The 14,983-nt window shown below is 41.1% G+C and overlaps 2 protein-coding genes across 3 annotated transcripts in view; one reads left to right on the top strand and one right to left on the bottom strand.

The window, feature by feature from the left end:
• Positions 1 to 2,386: 2,386 nt before the first annotated feature.
• On the top strand, positions 2,387 to 8,778 carry cyp1b1 (cytochrome P450, family 1, subfamily B, polypeptide 1). Its single transcript, XM_071913248.2, has 3 exons — positions 2,387 to 2,786; positions 2,902 to 3,909; positions 4,968 to 8,778. The coding sequence occupies exons 2-3, from the start codon at positions 2,912 to 2,914 to the stop codon at positions 5,578 to 5,580; spliced, it is 1,611 nt and encodes a 536-aa protein (XP_071769349.1). The 5' UTR covers positions 2,387 to 2,786; positions 2,902 to 2,911; the 3' UTR covers positions 5,581 to 8,778.
• Positions 8,779 to 10,478: 1,700 nt separating this feature from the next.
• The window catches only part of rmdn2 (regulator of microtubule dynamics 2), a 30,443-nt gene continuing 25,938 nt past the window's right edge, over positions 10,479 to 14,983 (bottom strand). For both annotated transcript variants that reach the window (XM_071913290.2, XM_071913291.2), the window contains exons 9-11: positions 13,882 to 13,935; positions 13,664 to 13,744; positions 10,479 to 13,329 (exon numbers count right to left, since the gene is read on the bottom strand). In XM_071913290.2, coding sequence (XP_071769391.1) covers positions 13,276 to 13,329; positions 13,664 to 13,744; positions 13,882 to 13,935 — 189 coding nt within the window. In that variant the 3' untranslated portion in view covers positions 10,479 to 13,275. The remainder of the gene's footprint in view (positions 13,330 to 13,663; positions 13,745 to 13,881; positions 13,936 to 14,983) is intronic.

Here is a 14,983-nt window from a genome sequence, read left to right as displayed (position 1 = left end):
TGAACCAGGATCCCCGAGTCCACATCACAACCAGACCAACACCGAGCCGAGCAGCAAGGGCCAAGACCCACAGAAAAACCTCCGAACATCACCTTCATACTGGATCAAACCCACATCCTCAACAAACAAACAGGCAGATTAAGCAAACAAACAAAATTAAGGGTGAAACGAAAATGATAAGGCAGGTTTGACTGCTTGTTTATGACTTTTTTTTAGGAATATATGGCTGCTTTAAAATGAACATAGGAGACAGATGGGTAACAGTTATTATATCACCCATCCTTCAGTAATGGCGTCTCAAAATAGTGTTAAACAAACAGATGATAATTGATCTCCATCCGCCTCTATTAACCTTTAGGTGCAGCATTGCCAAACCTTTTCCTAGATTTAGTTCTATTATATGAACAGTCAAAAGATTCATAATGGTGAGTGAATGGCAGGACGTGTCTGATGTTGAAATGTATATTAATTAGGGGGAATTAATGAGCTGCAACATGGGGTTCGCCTCCTCCTGGTGGCTTGATGGAAAAGCGCACCCTCGATTTTACATTAAAACAACTTCTCAGCAGTACAGAACTGAGGCATCCAAAGCATCAGATGGAATAATAAGAATATTACACAGAGCATATTTCATGAAATAAAGGTGGGAGATGTATGTACTGTGCAATTACATAATTTTATCCTCATTTGAATGCAGCTTTGGCGCAGAGCCATGAATGCTGCTTTGAGGTGAAGGAGTGATCGACCTGTCACAACCAAAAGAAACACTCACTCGGTAACGTTTGCCCTCAGTCAATTCAAGGAGCAAAAAATAGTCCGTTGTAAAACTTCACTATTCATGATCATGGAACAGAAACCTGACGTCGATTCTGTGTAAAATAAAACAGGCTAAATAAAATTATCCAAATTATGCAGTAGCCTAATAGTTTCTTGAGGTCAGAGGAGGCAGGTATGATTACAGAAGTATAACATATTATTATACGCTACAGAAGTGCAAAAAATAAAACACGACCATATGGGCTAATTCTGAATCTGCAAATATCTCAATATAGATCATGACTAAATAGGCCTAACTACAGTGGTAAAGTACAATGCACCTATACTGCTAAATAAGGCTAATTCATTTATAGCCGATGACAAATTATAGGAGAATCTTAGAAAGGCCTATTTTTTTAAATTAATTTTTACAAATGACGCCCGCTGCAAAATAGATATATATAACTTTTGCTGTGACAGGCAATGACACAAAACCTGATGCCTCGTAGGATTATATTTCCTATGTAGGCATAAGGGTTCAATTTATGACTTATAAAAATGGTAAAAAAAAAAATGTTTTAAGTCACATCTTAATCAATGGAATACTTTAATAAGCGATATAACGTTTACGATTTGATTTCAATCTCTAAAATCCACACAGACTGGTGAACTGAAAACAGTTTGGCTTGCTGTGTGCAGCCTACTTCCTTAAGGCAGCGCCGCGTGTTGTTACAGGCACATCGATTTTTACTGTGTTGTCTCACACAGAAGACACAAAAATATTATAAAAAATATTACAGAAATAAGAGATAGATAAAAGAATATACGAGCAGCCTTACTTTCTTAATGATAATAATATTGTTCATAAATAAAATCATTATACAAATAAAATAATGTGACAATATGAAATTATTACTAGTTATAATAATGATAATTATTATTTGTATTGTTTTTATTATTATTATTATTGTTGTTGATGATGATGATGATGATGATGATGATGATGATGATGATGATGATGATGATATTATTATTGATGTTGTCATCACCATCATAAACAAAAACAATACTACTACAACTACTACTAATAATAATAATAACATACAGCTGTAGTGTAGTAATTTATTCCTATTAGGGATATAGTTTATTATTATTATTATAATTATTGTCATTATTATTATTATTATTATTATTATTATTATGTAGCAGTAGTTGTAGTGAGGCTGCCTTAGTGTATGAAGGCAGCCTACTATTATATCGGGATTATTATGAATAATTATATGGCCAAAGAGCGCACATCGGTCTCAATTACTGTCAATATTCGATCTTATAGCAAGTAAATTGCACAATCGACGTTCAATTTAAACGCTCGCATTTCCTGAGCAGAATAGTCGGACAATTACATATTTTAGCCTGGAACTACTACACCGAGAGAGAGAGAGAGACAGAGAGAGAGAGAGAGAGAGAGAGAGAGAGAGAGAGAGAGAGAGAGAGAGAGAGAGAGAGAGAGAGAGAGGGTGGAGGGGGTGGCGGGGGGGAGGGGTGACACCCTTTGCAACAAACCCACCCACTGTAACAAACCAGGACACAGACGCTGACGAGCCGTGATGCTGCAGTGTTTTGGGATAAATGACTCCACTTGGTGCTGTGGGGCTTCACAGCATGGACGAGCTGAGGAGAGAGCGCGTGGAGCTCACTGCTTTCAGGCTGAACCAGTGATGCACAGCAGGCTGAGGACTAGGGAATGACTTTTTATTTATTTGGTTTATTTCAGGCAGGTTTTTGTTCCTCGTTCAAAGAATATATATTTAACAGGAGGATCTGTAATAAGGGGGAGATTGTTTTTTCTTCCATAACCTACTCAATTCAGATGAAAAAATGTAGTCTCTACATGTCAAGTCATGGACAAACACTGATGTGAAGTGGGCGCAGGGGGGGAAAAAATATCCAGAATAGAAACAGAGGATAGAAAGAGTTTGGATAACTCGTTAAAGTTGGTGTTTATCGAGGAACCAAGGACTGACACCCAGGTACCTGATAACCTCCTAATTCAACACAATTCATTTTCTATCATTTAAAAACCACAGGCCTATACTGGGACATATATTTAAAACATGTGCATTTTAATATTGATTTCCACTGTAGGATCCCCATCATGGATAATATACTGGAAGGGATTAACCAAGCGTCTCCCAGGGGTTTTTTGGTGGCATCGGTGACTCTGTTGTTCTCCCTCCACCTGTGGCGGTGGCTCCGGCAGGTGATGATCCCCTGCCCGCCCGGACCGCTCGCCTGGCCGGTGATCGGCAACGCTGCGCAACTCGGCAAAGCGCCGCACATCTATTTTGCGCGCATGGCGAAGAAATATGGAAACGTCTTCCAGATCAAACTGGGCTGCCGCACCGTGGTGGTGCTGAACGGAGACTCCATCAGACAGGCGCTGGTGAAACAGGCGCCCGACTTCGCCGGCAGACCGGACTTCACCTCCTTCCAGTACGTCTCCGGCGGCGACAGCCTCGCTTTTGGCACCATCACCGACTGGTGGAAGGTGCACCGCAAAGTGGCCCAGTCCACCGTGCGCATGTTCTCCACCGGGAACCCGCACACCAAAAAGACCTTTGAAAACCACGTCCTCTCCGAGGGCAGAGAGCTGCTGCGGCTGTTTGTGAGGAAAACGCAGCAGCACCGATATTTCCAGCCCATGACCTACCTGGTGGTGTCCACGGCCAACATCATGAGCGCGGTGTGCTTTGGGAAGAGGTACTTGTATGAGGACGAGGAGTTTCGGCAGGTGGTGGGGAGGAACGTTCAGTTCACCAAAACAGTGGGCGCCGGGAGCATAGTGGACGTGATGCCCTGGCTGCAGTACTTCCCCAACCCCATCAAAACTATATTTGACAACTTCAAACAGCTCAATCTGGAGTTTGGCGTGTTCATCCGAGATAAAGTCATAGAGCATCGAAAAACAATCCAGTCGAGCACCATCAGGGACATGACAGATGCTTTTATAGTGACACTGGACCGGCTAAGAGAAACCGCTGTAGGGGTCCCGGTCGGGAAGGACTACGTATCCCCCACACTTGGGGATATATTTGGAGCGAGCCAAGACACACTGTCGACCGCGCAGCAGTGGATCATCCAGCTACTTGTGAGGTAAAGCAGTTTTCCTGTGATTTTCCAAAAATCTTTCAAATGCATAATTGATAATGTAGATAATAGACAATAGAAGTAATCATGGGGAATCAAACTGGACCATAAATCACAGCGGGTCGTCTTCCTGTAGAGACCTGAGGCACTTCAGTAGCGTTCATGTTATGTAATAACAGCCTACCGGAGAGCTGAGGCGCACAGGCAGCTATTGGCATGAGGCTCTGAAACGGCATAGCAGTGAAAGTGATTCAAGCGTCCAGTCAGCATTTAGCTATAAGCACGGGATTCTTTTGCAGGGTATAGCTAATTTCTCATGCGTTCTTTGTCTAATGTTTGCTGACTGGGTGCATTGAGAGTTCAATCCTATCAGTGCCTGTTTGCAAAGTGTTTCACAATCAAGAAAAAAGATACAGAAACAAGGTTACACCTGAAGGGGTAACACCTGAGGGAAGCAGCAGAAACAAAGACACAGGCAGTAGGGTGGGGGTGGGATAAGGACCCTGGTAATAGCGTAAGGGGTGGGTGAGGGGGGTAATGGCAAATCTGTGTATACACTAACACAGAAAAATAAAGGTGTGAACTGGAAACGAAAAAGAACCATTTCGGGTTCCACAAAGAACCTTTCAAGAACCTTTCTCAATTCTTAGCTATTGGATGGTGGGTGATGGCATAAATGTGGAAAATAACCAAACAAACCCCTCCATAGTTTATATTGTGCAATTGCAAATAACGCTATACAAGGGCAGATTAAAAAAAACAAAAACACAATGCAGATGTCTAAGCAAAGGAGTGCAGAAATGGTTCTTTAAAGAACCTTGGTCTGAAAGGTTCTTTGTGGAACCAGAAATGGTTCTTCTATGGCATCACCATTTTTGGTTCCAGTTTCCACCTTTATCTTTCTGAGTGTGGGTCCTCTAATCAAATAACTTGCTACATTATCTTTGGTTTGGCTGCAATAGTCCTTAAAGGTTAGACAGGACTGACTGAGAACAGACGCCTGCCGTCACTATGTGTGCAACCTCCATCGTCCAGGTTTTCACCTAAAATGAATTTGAACGTAGGTACCCTGAGGTACAGGTGCGCCTCCAGCAGGAGGTGGACAAGGTGGTGGACCGCAGCCGGCTCCCCGCCATCGAGGACCAGCCGCAGCTGCCGTACGTCATGGCCTTCATCTACGAGGTGATGCGCTTCACCAGCTTCGTGCCGCTCACCATCCCCCACTGCACCACGGCCGACACCTCCATCATGGGCTACTTCGTGCCAAAGAACACGGTGGTCTTCGTCAACCAGTGGTCCGTCAACCACGACCCGGCGACGTGGACGCAACCGGAGACCTTCGACCCCCTGCGCTTCCTGGACCAGGAGGGAGCGCTGAACAAGGACCTGACCAGCAGCGTGCTCATCTTCTCCCTGGGGAAGCGGCGGTGCATCGGCGAGGATCTGTCCAGGATGCAGCTGTTCCTCTTCACCGCGCTGCTGGCTCACCAGTGCCACATCAGCCCGGACCCGGCCAAGCCGCCCAAGATCGACTTTGACTACGGTCTGTCTCTGAAACCCCATGCCTACTTCATAGCGGTGACTCTACGAGACAATATGGCGCTGCTGGAGGAGGTCAGCAGACAGGGCTTCAGTGGAGAGACCCAGGAGGTGAAGGGTGAGCCCGTATCAGACTGACAAATACAAAAAAATAGCTGAAATTGCAACTATAAAAAAAAAAACAATAATGAAGGTTGAAGGACAAAACACTGAAGAGACTCATGAACTGTAGCTCATCCCCGTGTGCCATCAGGTATCAGCAAAATAGTTCTGAAAAATATATTTATAAGCAGAAAACTCAGGCAAAATTATTATCTTTTCCACACATTATTTTTTTAATTCTTAACATGACGTTGAGCTGAGAAAGATTATAGATCATTGACTTGTGATCAGTGATTATTGACTTATTTTTTTAAGTATTACGCTATAGTGGCAGATGGAGACAGACGGTCTCATCTGTTTCACTGGAGACATGGTGTATACATGGAAAACATGGTTTATACATTGCATACCTGTCACAACCAGCAGTTGACTTGGGGTGATCCTGTCATTTCTTGCTCATTATCCTCTCACATGGAACCACAAAGGCAATCTGACATGCCAAGAATTAGCATCTCTATCTGATTCAGTCATTTCTAACAAATTAAGTGCAGATAATGGAGCAAAACTACGGCATCCTACACCTGACGATGTTGTAGTGTTTTATCACAAATAATGCTGGCATGCTTTGGTTTTCGACAAGCTGGAGGACTGAAGTCCGCTGCCCACCACTGGAGATCAGCCTCAACCGGACCTCAGTACATGCAACACTGTGGTTACTGTAGTTACAGTAGTTACCAGCATCATGCCAAATACTAGCTTGAACAGCTGCTGTAACAGAGTTTTGCCTTTTTAGTGTGCACACCAGGATTTCTGCAAGAAATCATTACGAAAGAATATGTGAATTGATATAAAAGTGGGATCCATCAAGCTTGTGTAGGTTTAGATATCACAATCACAAACTTTACATTACGTATTGTCGTCGTCAGGTGGAAACCTTGTAACTCCAAAATGTCAACTTTTCAAAAACAGCCTTGTTTATACCATTTTTCAGTTTGAAAGGGTTTCATAAGCCAGAGTGTTGCAGAATGTTCTCAACCCATAGAGGAGCATGTAATCCTTCAGTTGCAGTTAAAACATGAAAATCACCTATATTGTTATGAGTTACAAGGTTTTCATATGGCAACAGCAATATGCCATTTACAAGAGTTAAGGTCAGGATCATGGCCAGTAATTCTGCAACAGGCTAATAAGCTGACGGAGTGCTTCAGTCCTTACGCCTAATGTCTACTAAAATTAAATGTTAAGTACACGTGTAGTTTTTAATATACTTACATAGTATAAATGCATAGTTACTCAGGAATAAGGCCTATGAAATGCCAAATATATTTACCTAGAATGCTTCTGAATGTCATATACAGTAACATATTGTGAAACCCACACCTAGACTTTGTTCCAAAGGACAAGGCTAAGGAGCGTAAGGGTACACCAAACATTAACACTGACCTGCTGCAAGTATTGTTGCTTGTGTCTGTGAACTGCTGTACAATGCATGTAACCATACGAATACTAATATTAGATCTATATTAGATCAGTGTTATTTAGGCATGTATTTCTTATTTTTGTTCCATTGTGTATAAGTTTGAATGTCATAGGATGCTGCTCTATGAAAAACCTTTGACCCCGTTGGATTTAGGTTCCCTTCTGAAGACGCCAGTTACCAAATGATTTCTTCTTCATGTTGTTTTGACTACAGAATATAATCACATGGTCAAAATAGGGTAAAAACGGGGTGAGATTGGTGTTGTTTTTGCTGTAGACTCTTCTAATTGCTTTCTCAGCGCTAAAGACACATATGAGACAAACACACTGACTGTCAGGGCTTGAATTTGGGTGTTTGCTGGCCTCCTGCCAAACCATGTTAAAGAATGAATTACAGCCTACTTCAAGCAAGTGTTAATACTGGGACAGATTAAAGGGGAAAACCACTGAATTTCAGCCCTGAAATATGTTATTTCTGTGCCCTAGCAAAGCTTCTTTTAGTGAACGTTACTATGTCTCCCATTGCTGGAACCCAGAGAAACTATCACATGATGTTGTGCTGATGTACAGTTCAACAGAGAAAGAACTAAAAAAGACATAAAAGCTGATTTTAACAATATTCAAGAAGATTTTATAGGGATGAGGGTAGATTTCATTGCAATATGGTAGCACTGCCGCATCATATAGTTAAGTTGTTAAGGACAGACAAACATTGTGTATCATTGTCAGAACGGTTCCAGGATGTTCATCTGTGTGATATTAAAAAAAGTTAAGTTTCAGTTCTCTGGTTTCTAGCTTTGGGAGAAATAATAATGGGACTATAAGCATGTGACAGTTCTAAAATTGAGTGGTATTCTCCTTAAAATGCATAAAAGTCATGCAAAGAGGGCATTTGGTCACAAAGACTATTGCTATCTTCATTTGAGAAAGTATTTAAATCATTAAATGCAGCATGTTCAACGGGATTTCATTTGTAGGGTTCAGTCTTCCTAAATAAATTAAATAAATTGTGTAAATTGTAAATTAAGTAAATTGTGGAATACATGGTCCGAAAATCATATTCCTCTTTCCACAATGGACCAACTGATAAAAGAATTACTTTAGTACTTTACTCATTTTCTGATAGAAGCATACATGAATATCACCCAGGAGGAAACCCACTGTTGAAATGCAACAGGAAGGTTTGGATTTGGAGCTGCTACACTGTCTCTGGATCAGAATATTTATGTTACAGAAGAGATCCTGTATTTCATACTGTACCACAATACTGAAGGATAGAATGCTAACCCTAATCCCGCAGATGATCTAAAAGGAAATATCAAGTCTGAATAAACTCAAAAACAGTTAGCAAATTAAGGTTTTGTGACCAAATTGTAAATCATTGTACCTTTATTTACTTAAATGTTTAGCTGTTCCTATGCTTATGCTTTTCCTGTAATTTGTGAAACTGAAACATCTTTCTAACCTAGTCGCCATGATGGGGGGTCAAGAAATATCTAAAAACAAAAGCTGACAGCCTGTATCTTTATCTCATATGTATCTTTTGTTGGACGATACAAATTAGAAGAGTAGCTACAGCAAAAAAGACATTTTCCACTGTTCACTGTAGCAATACTTAAGCTTTTGACTATACATTACTGCAGCTGTGATGTTGCTCTCCAGAGTATTTTTCCAGTCCTCGTGCTCAAGAGGATGATCTAAAGTTGTTTTAAGTGATATTGTACAGTAATACTAAATAAACAGACACGTTAATTATTTTGTTTTTCATTGATGCTGTTTTCTAGATGTTAAACAGGCTTAAGCTGAAAAATGAGAGGCCGAGAGAAACCGCTCCCGAACTGAAGTGGATTTTTTTTTTATTCCAACGCAGAGAAATGGGGTGTAATATTCAGTCAGGATGATTTTTTTTTTTTTTTTTAAGTTGTCTATACGCATCTCAATTTGTTGCAACTGGCATTCAAAAGCTCTCTCATGAAGGTAATTCTGTATTTGAGCTTGATAAGACAGAACGTTGATTAAGATAACATTTCATGTGCTGTCAGTGCAGACTTAAGGAGAAATGCACTGTCGTCTAGGCACCCTGCCAGGTCAGGTGGGAACAAAAGGGAAGTGTTTGGGAGAGCCCTTTCCCTGCGCCGCGTTTTATCTCACCCTCCCAGAACATCCTGTACTTGATCAGTGAGCGGCTCGCAGCCAGCCAGCCAGACAACTCGGAGTGCGTGACAAATTCAGATAAAACTACAGTAGATGATTACTGATACGGCTCGCTCTCTCTCTCCCCTTCACCAAGCAGAACATGAAATCTGAAGACTAAATACTACCAGTGAATGCGTGGCAACACTCCAAGCATAATCTTTATGAATCAGTAGGAAAACAATGTCATTTCGCATTTGCGCCTCCCTGGTGAAATGAGGAGTCGACCTGTCACAAATGAGTAACAAGCACAGAGAAACTGACACTGTTGTGTTTAATACACCCGGTTCAGTCGGATAATGACTTTGAGTATGACTCCTGACAATATCAACCTTGAGGGGTTGTTGCTCCGGCACAATATGCAGCGAGCTTGTTTTACTTTGTTCCCCTTCTTGGATTACAGGAAGCCGCAGAAGGTAGCAACTATTCCTAAAACACAAACATAGAAGAGGGTGATTGTGGATGAGATTTACAAGGAAATGAAACAAGCCTAAAACTATCCTAAGTACAGCCTGAAATTGTCACATAGATTTGACGAAGGGGGGGAAAAGTCATATTTACACTTAGTAAAGCAGGTGCCTCATATGACTTTGGGGGACGGTCATGACAGGTACAGCAAGACAAAATCTTGCATGAACGACCGGTGAGATTTTGTCTGGCTCGCGAGGCTATATCATCACAGCTTATACCTGTCAAGACTGTATTAACAAGATTAGTCTGAATCTCTCTTGATTTTAGCAAGAGCCTGCATTCTGCATTTAATGCTAAGCATACACACACCAAGCTTTCATTCAGCTGGTATGGAAGCACGATATTCTTATATCCAGGTCCTTAGATTTTCTATGGCGGCATATTTGAAGATCTGAATACTGGGCATTAAGAGAGAAGGTTGCTGACTAACTGATGTTTGTAGTGCTGAGAATAAAATAAACCAAACATCAATAAAATAACCCTTTTTTTATATTTGAAGAAAGGCAGGAAAAGTCAAGTCAACATCCAGATCCAGACTCTGAGTCAAAAGAGTCTGAGTCAAAAGTCTGAGTCAAAATAGGCAGGAGAACGAGAAAAGTCCAAGAGGTCACAAAAGTGTCACAAGACCGAATTAAAGTACAGCAAGCGTGGGTCAACGACTTATGATTCTCAGCTAAACCTGACAACTGTCCATCTTGAGCAGCACCTCCTTGACTATCATCTGTACTTTGTGGCTTCAGGGGGAAGAAAACACCAGTGTATCATGTCGTATTCAACATGAGGTCCCGTCTTCCAGGCAACCGCGTGCAGACTTTAACATTAGATGCGATTACACCCACAGACACACTAATTGTGTCTGCGAACGGATACAGAACATCAAACGTTTGCATCATATTTAGGAATAACGGCCGTAATTGAATTCTGCAGCCGTCTCAATTGAGGCTTTTGATCAAAGTGAGTAGGAGGCTAATAAAAAATCAGGTAAAGTTGTTTTCCAGACTGTACAAACACTTTCATTTTTTTCTTTGGGGAGGTACGTCTTTAGAGTGGTTCTACTGTGAAAAAAAAAAAGAAATGCTGAAACATGACTAGACTGGAGGGAAGCTGGCCTGAATCTGATCCAGTGACAAATTCCCAATAGCCCTGGCACAAAATGTACAGTCTGGGAAAAAACAGAAGGGAAGGGGCGCCTTAAAACTACACCATCATTGTTAGTCATGCAAGAACCTGCTTGTTGTTTTTCTGCTGCATTTGGATTAAGACCAACGTCAATATTTGGTTTATAATAAAGCAAAATTCCTGTTACATTTTAATCATGAGGTGCACATAAAACTAATTGCTGTAAGCGAGTACACCTCAAAAACTCATAAAGCGAGCAAGCACACAACAAGCCCATGTGTCATACATGTAACACCATGACGAACTGACCATACATACCAGGATTGCACACATTTAATTTTAGTACCATTTATCATTCAGTGCACCGTCTATGACATTGTACAGTATAATCTCCATGTAGTGTGTAGTTTGCTGGATAACCTTCAGGAACACTGTACTTCCCTTGGCAAAAAAACACAAAAAAAAATCAAAAACATTCATATTGCTGAGATAGAAAAAATCTGTAAAGCCACAAATAAAAGTAATTCTTCATGTGATTTTCACAACTCAGGTTAAACATAAAGTAAAGGAACATCATGAACCACCACAGATTCTTAATCCCTGGCCTCTTCCCAAACAGTCTTAAAAGTAAACCATAAAACCCCGAAATATTTAACTCTTCAAGCCAACAGGTTCCATGTCTATAATGTGTTTTCTTTTAACACTTAAAAGATTGATTAAAATGACAAAAAAGGCAAAGTCCCCACCACAAGTTTAAAATTGGGAATGCATAAAACAGTATTTAAAATGAATCAAAATCAACTGCATATAACATAAAATAATCATTTAGATTGTAACACAAATTCTGATCAGATCACATTACAGTGGCATACTTTGAACAGGAATGCAAACTCCAGCACCGCATCATGCCAAAGTGAAGGCTAGAGAACCACCGAATCCACTGCTGTGTTTACTATCCTTTTACTAGAAAGCCACTAGAACGCCGCTAATCTTTTTTCCACAGAGAGAGAAAAAATAACAACAACAGGACTGGCTCTCTGTTTCCCTCTCAATGATTCCATTTACATGCAACAGTACCTAGCTCTTAATGTGATTATGAAAATACTAATTAAGAAAGAGGTCATGTAAACATCTTGATCTAACAATGTTACTTCATTAAGGTCATATTTTGATCGTGTGATTAAGACATGTGGAGAACTGTGATCAACATACCTTGGGTTACTATGATCTATTGCTAATATCTACATCCAGCCTTCATATTGCAATATTTGATAAACAGAAAAGTTACATGTGAGCAGGATAATTGCCATAAGAGCTATATGACTGTCATCAAAGGGTTGGACAGTCAATAATCACAGTATGTCAGATCTCATGAAAGCTACAACAAAAACATAATATTCTTCTTCTATCCATTTAAACTGCTTAATTGAATTCTTCATAATCAAAATCAGAGAGATAACTAGGTTGCTGTGCGCGTGTAAACGCAGTCAGCGAGCGTTAATGCTGGTATGAATGGCGGCAGAGGGAAGAGGGCAAAAGGTCGTCCAGTGGTCACATCTTTCCAAGATCTTTGTTTGGGTGCGCCATTGTTTGGAGCGTTTTTGTTATTGCCACTTTGAATGCGTGGTGGGAGACACAACAAAAACAGGACGCGGCGGGAAGGAACAACAAGCTCCGTGGATCACTTTCCCAAAATGTGACAGGTCTTTGTCGTCGAGGAAACTCAGTATCTTTGAGACGCACTGCTGCTGCCCTCCCCACCGGTGCAATCAGCCGTCGCAGAGAACGTCTCTTTTGATATCTAATCTACGCTGCTGTACAGAGAGATGGGCAAGGGATACACATACTCATACTTGCTCTCACTTTACTAATAATGGATGATTCACCCAAATTTTATATAACATTTAGAATCTCTTCTCTAATTTCTTTATCATTTCTATCCACCCCGTAGACTTGATTGCAATAGACTTGATTTTTTTGTGAGGTGGTCTGTGCAGAAAGGGGAAAACAAGTCTTTGACTGATCAGATATGATCTGGTATGCAAGATTTGTTTTCTGCGCTGAAAAAAAAAAAAAAAAGTTTGTCTAAGCACAAAGTTAGTCTAGAAGTCTGATTAAAAACGCTGCAGGACGGTTCTGAGTCTGGCAGCCTATTGCTCCCAATGATGATGATATAACGCAGCAATTTCTGCTAACATATGAAGTAATGATACGTGTGTGTGCCCAGCGAACCCCTGGATGCACAGCCCACCTCCCTCCACTCACAGAGTGAATTAACATGAGGGACTCTCAATACGCACTGCATTCATACACACACAGACACACACAGACACACACACACACACACACACACACACAGACACAGCCACCAGAGCCCATAGTGGATAGTGTGCCAGCAGAGAAGGATGGCTCCTTTTCAACTCATGGAAAATGATAGTTTCCAAAAGAATGTGCTATTGGACAGTGTCTTCAAACTCCAAGCGATGGGCAAAGTGAGTCCAGCTCCTTCTGTGCCTCTTCATCCTAGGAGAAACAAAGACTACGCTTTAAAATACAATAATACAATAAAATACAATGATCTGCAGTGTATTGCCTGGTCTCCATTAAATCTATTCTGCCCTGCTGGGACTAGCCATGGTATGGTGTGGTTAGGGTTGTGTCTGTGCCGATTAGCTACCTACCCAAAGAACAGGAGGATTTGAAAAAAAAAAAAAAACAAATAATAACAAGCACAACTCATGAAATGTGGCTGGTTTCACGATCCAGCCAGCTTTGGTCAGGTTGTAAAGTGGGTGGAAAGTGAGCCAGTGAGATGGATATAAATACAGCATTGTGATTGGCCAACGGTGAGCTCTACCTCTTTGGAGACTGTATCCATTGAACAAGCAGCTTCACACATCTTCTTAGCCTCACCCTTCTGCCCAAGGTCTCTGTAGCACTGTCCAAGGAAAAGAACAATGATAATGGTCAATGCATAGTTTAGTCTGAGAAGAGGATCCCAGTAGGGTCCCACAGAACAGTGCATAGTTTAGTGCAAAATGGCTACATGCATGACTTAAAGTTACTTGTACTGACCTTGGCTAAAAACACATAGTTGAGTTTGGAATATTTGGGACGGATCTCCTCGACCTGTGAATAAAAACAGAGACAAACTGTATATCTGTTCTTTATGCATATAGAAAAGACTGTATGAGGTAGGCCTATTTCAAAGTAATAATCAAGTGCTATAAGTAGAGCATATTCAAGGGAAGTAACCAATCAGTAGTGGTAGCAACATTATTGTCTGTATTAATCCCTTTAATGGCATTAAATCAGCCATGTAATCAGGCATGGATTTAGATTTAAATGGAATGGATTTAAATGAAGGCATTGATCTCCACACAGCCAATCGCAGACTGTTCTAACTGTATCATTATAAAGGCCTCTAGCGATGGCCTTTTCCCTTGACTCATCCCTGCCTGTCTTGTTCCTGCCCTACAACTTAAACAGCCCTCCTACAGTCAGTCGAGTACGGATAACACCTGGCCACTGGTTAGCAACTGGAGATGTTGTATAATCTTGCAGGATGTTTGTTGAAGCTAGAGACAGCCTCTCCAGAGGCATTGGGGCCATGAGCGACAAGTCATAACAGGGACCACTTAAATCAAATTGATGGGTGAGATACACAAGACATGAGGAAGAGGCATGCACGGGAATATTGGCCAGGAGCAAATTTCATTTCTTTACTATATAAACATGTGAAATGTGGGAACACAGATTAAGCCTCTCTAAATACCTAGGGTTTGGTCTTTAAAAACTGGGTGCAGGAGCAACCTGGAGGCAAGTTGCAATTTAGCACTAGACAAATAGGGCACTGTGTTGTTTCAATACTTAGGGCCGCTCAGGGGAGAACATGACAACAACAACCAATCAAAAGACAAAAAACAATAGATTAAAGAAATACGAAATAAGACAATCAACCCTTATTGGCATAAGCACAAAGTAAGTCTAAACACACACAGAGAGACGGATCTTAGCAGGAAAAACACGCAAGCAGGGTACACACTCGTCCTCTGCTTGTAAATTCCCATCTAAAACACACATGTCTAGAGAATAAATGAACAAAATCAAAAAGTCTACGTTTTTAATAGCAATTATAGCAGGCATAAAGACAGACTGGTAGCATTGCTGGCGAGTT

Source organism: Centroberyx gerrardi, chromosome 15 (genome assembly GCF_048128805.1).
Source record: "Centroberyx gerrardi isolate f3 chromosome 15, fCenGer3.hap1.cur.20231027, whole genome shotgun sequence".
In the NCBI taxonomy this organism is placed as follows: domain Eukaryota; kingdom Metazoa; phylum Chordata; class Actinopteri; order Beryciformes; family Berycidae; genus Centroberyx; species Centroberyx gerrardi.
Note: the sequence above shows the minus strand (reverse complement) of the source record. Positions and strands in the feature narration are given on the sequence as shown.

What these genes read in the sequence shown, in the direction of transcription:
- cyp1b1 (XM_071913248.2), top strand. Translation starts at nt 2,912, where the DNA reads ATGGATAATATACTGGAAGGGATTAACCAAGCGTCTCCCAGGGGTTTT. An exon ending in ATCATCCAGCTACTTGTGAG is followed by an intron (nt 3,910 to 4,967) that starts GTAAAGCAGTTT and finishes ATTTGAACGTAG; the next exon opens with GTACCCTGAGGTACAGGTGC.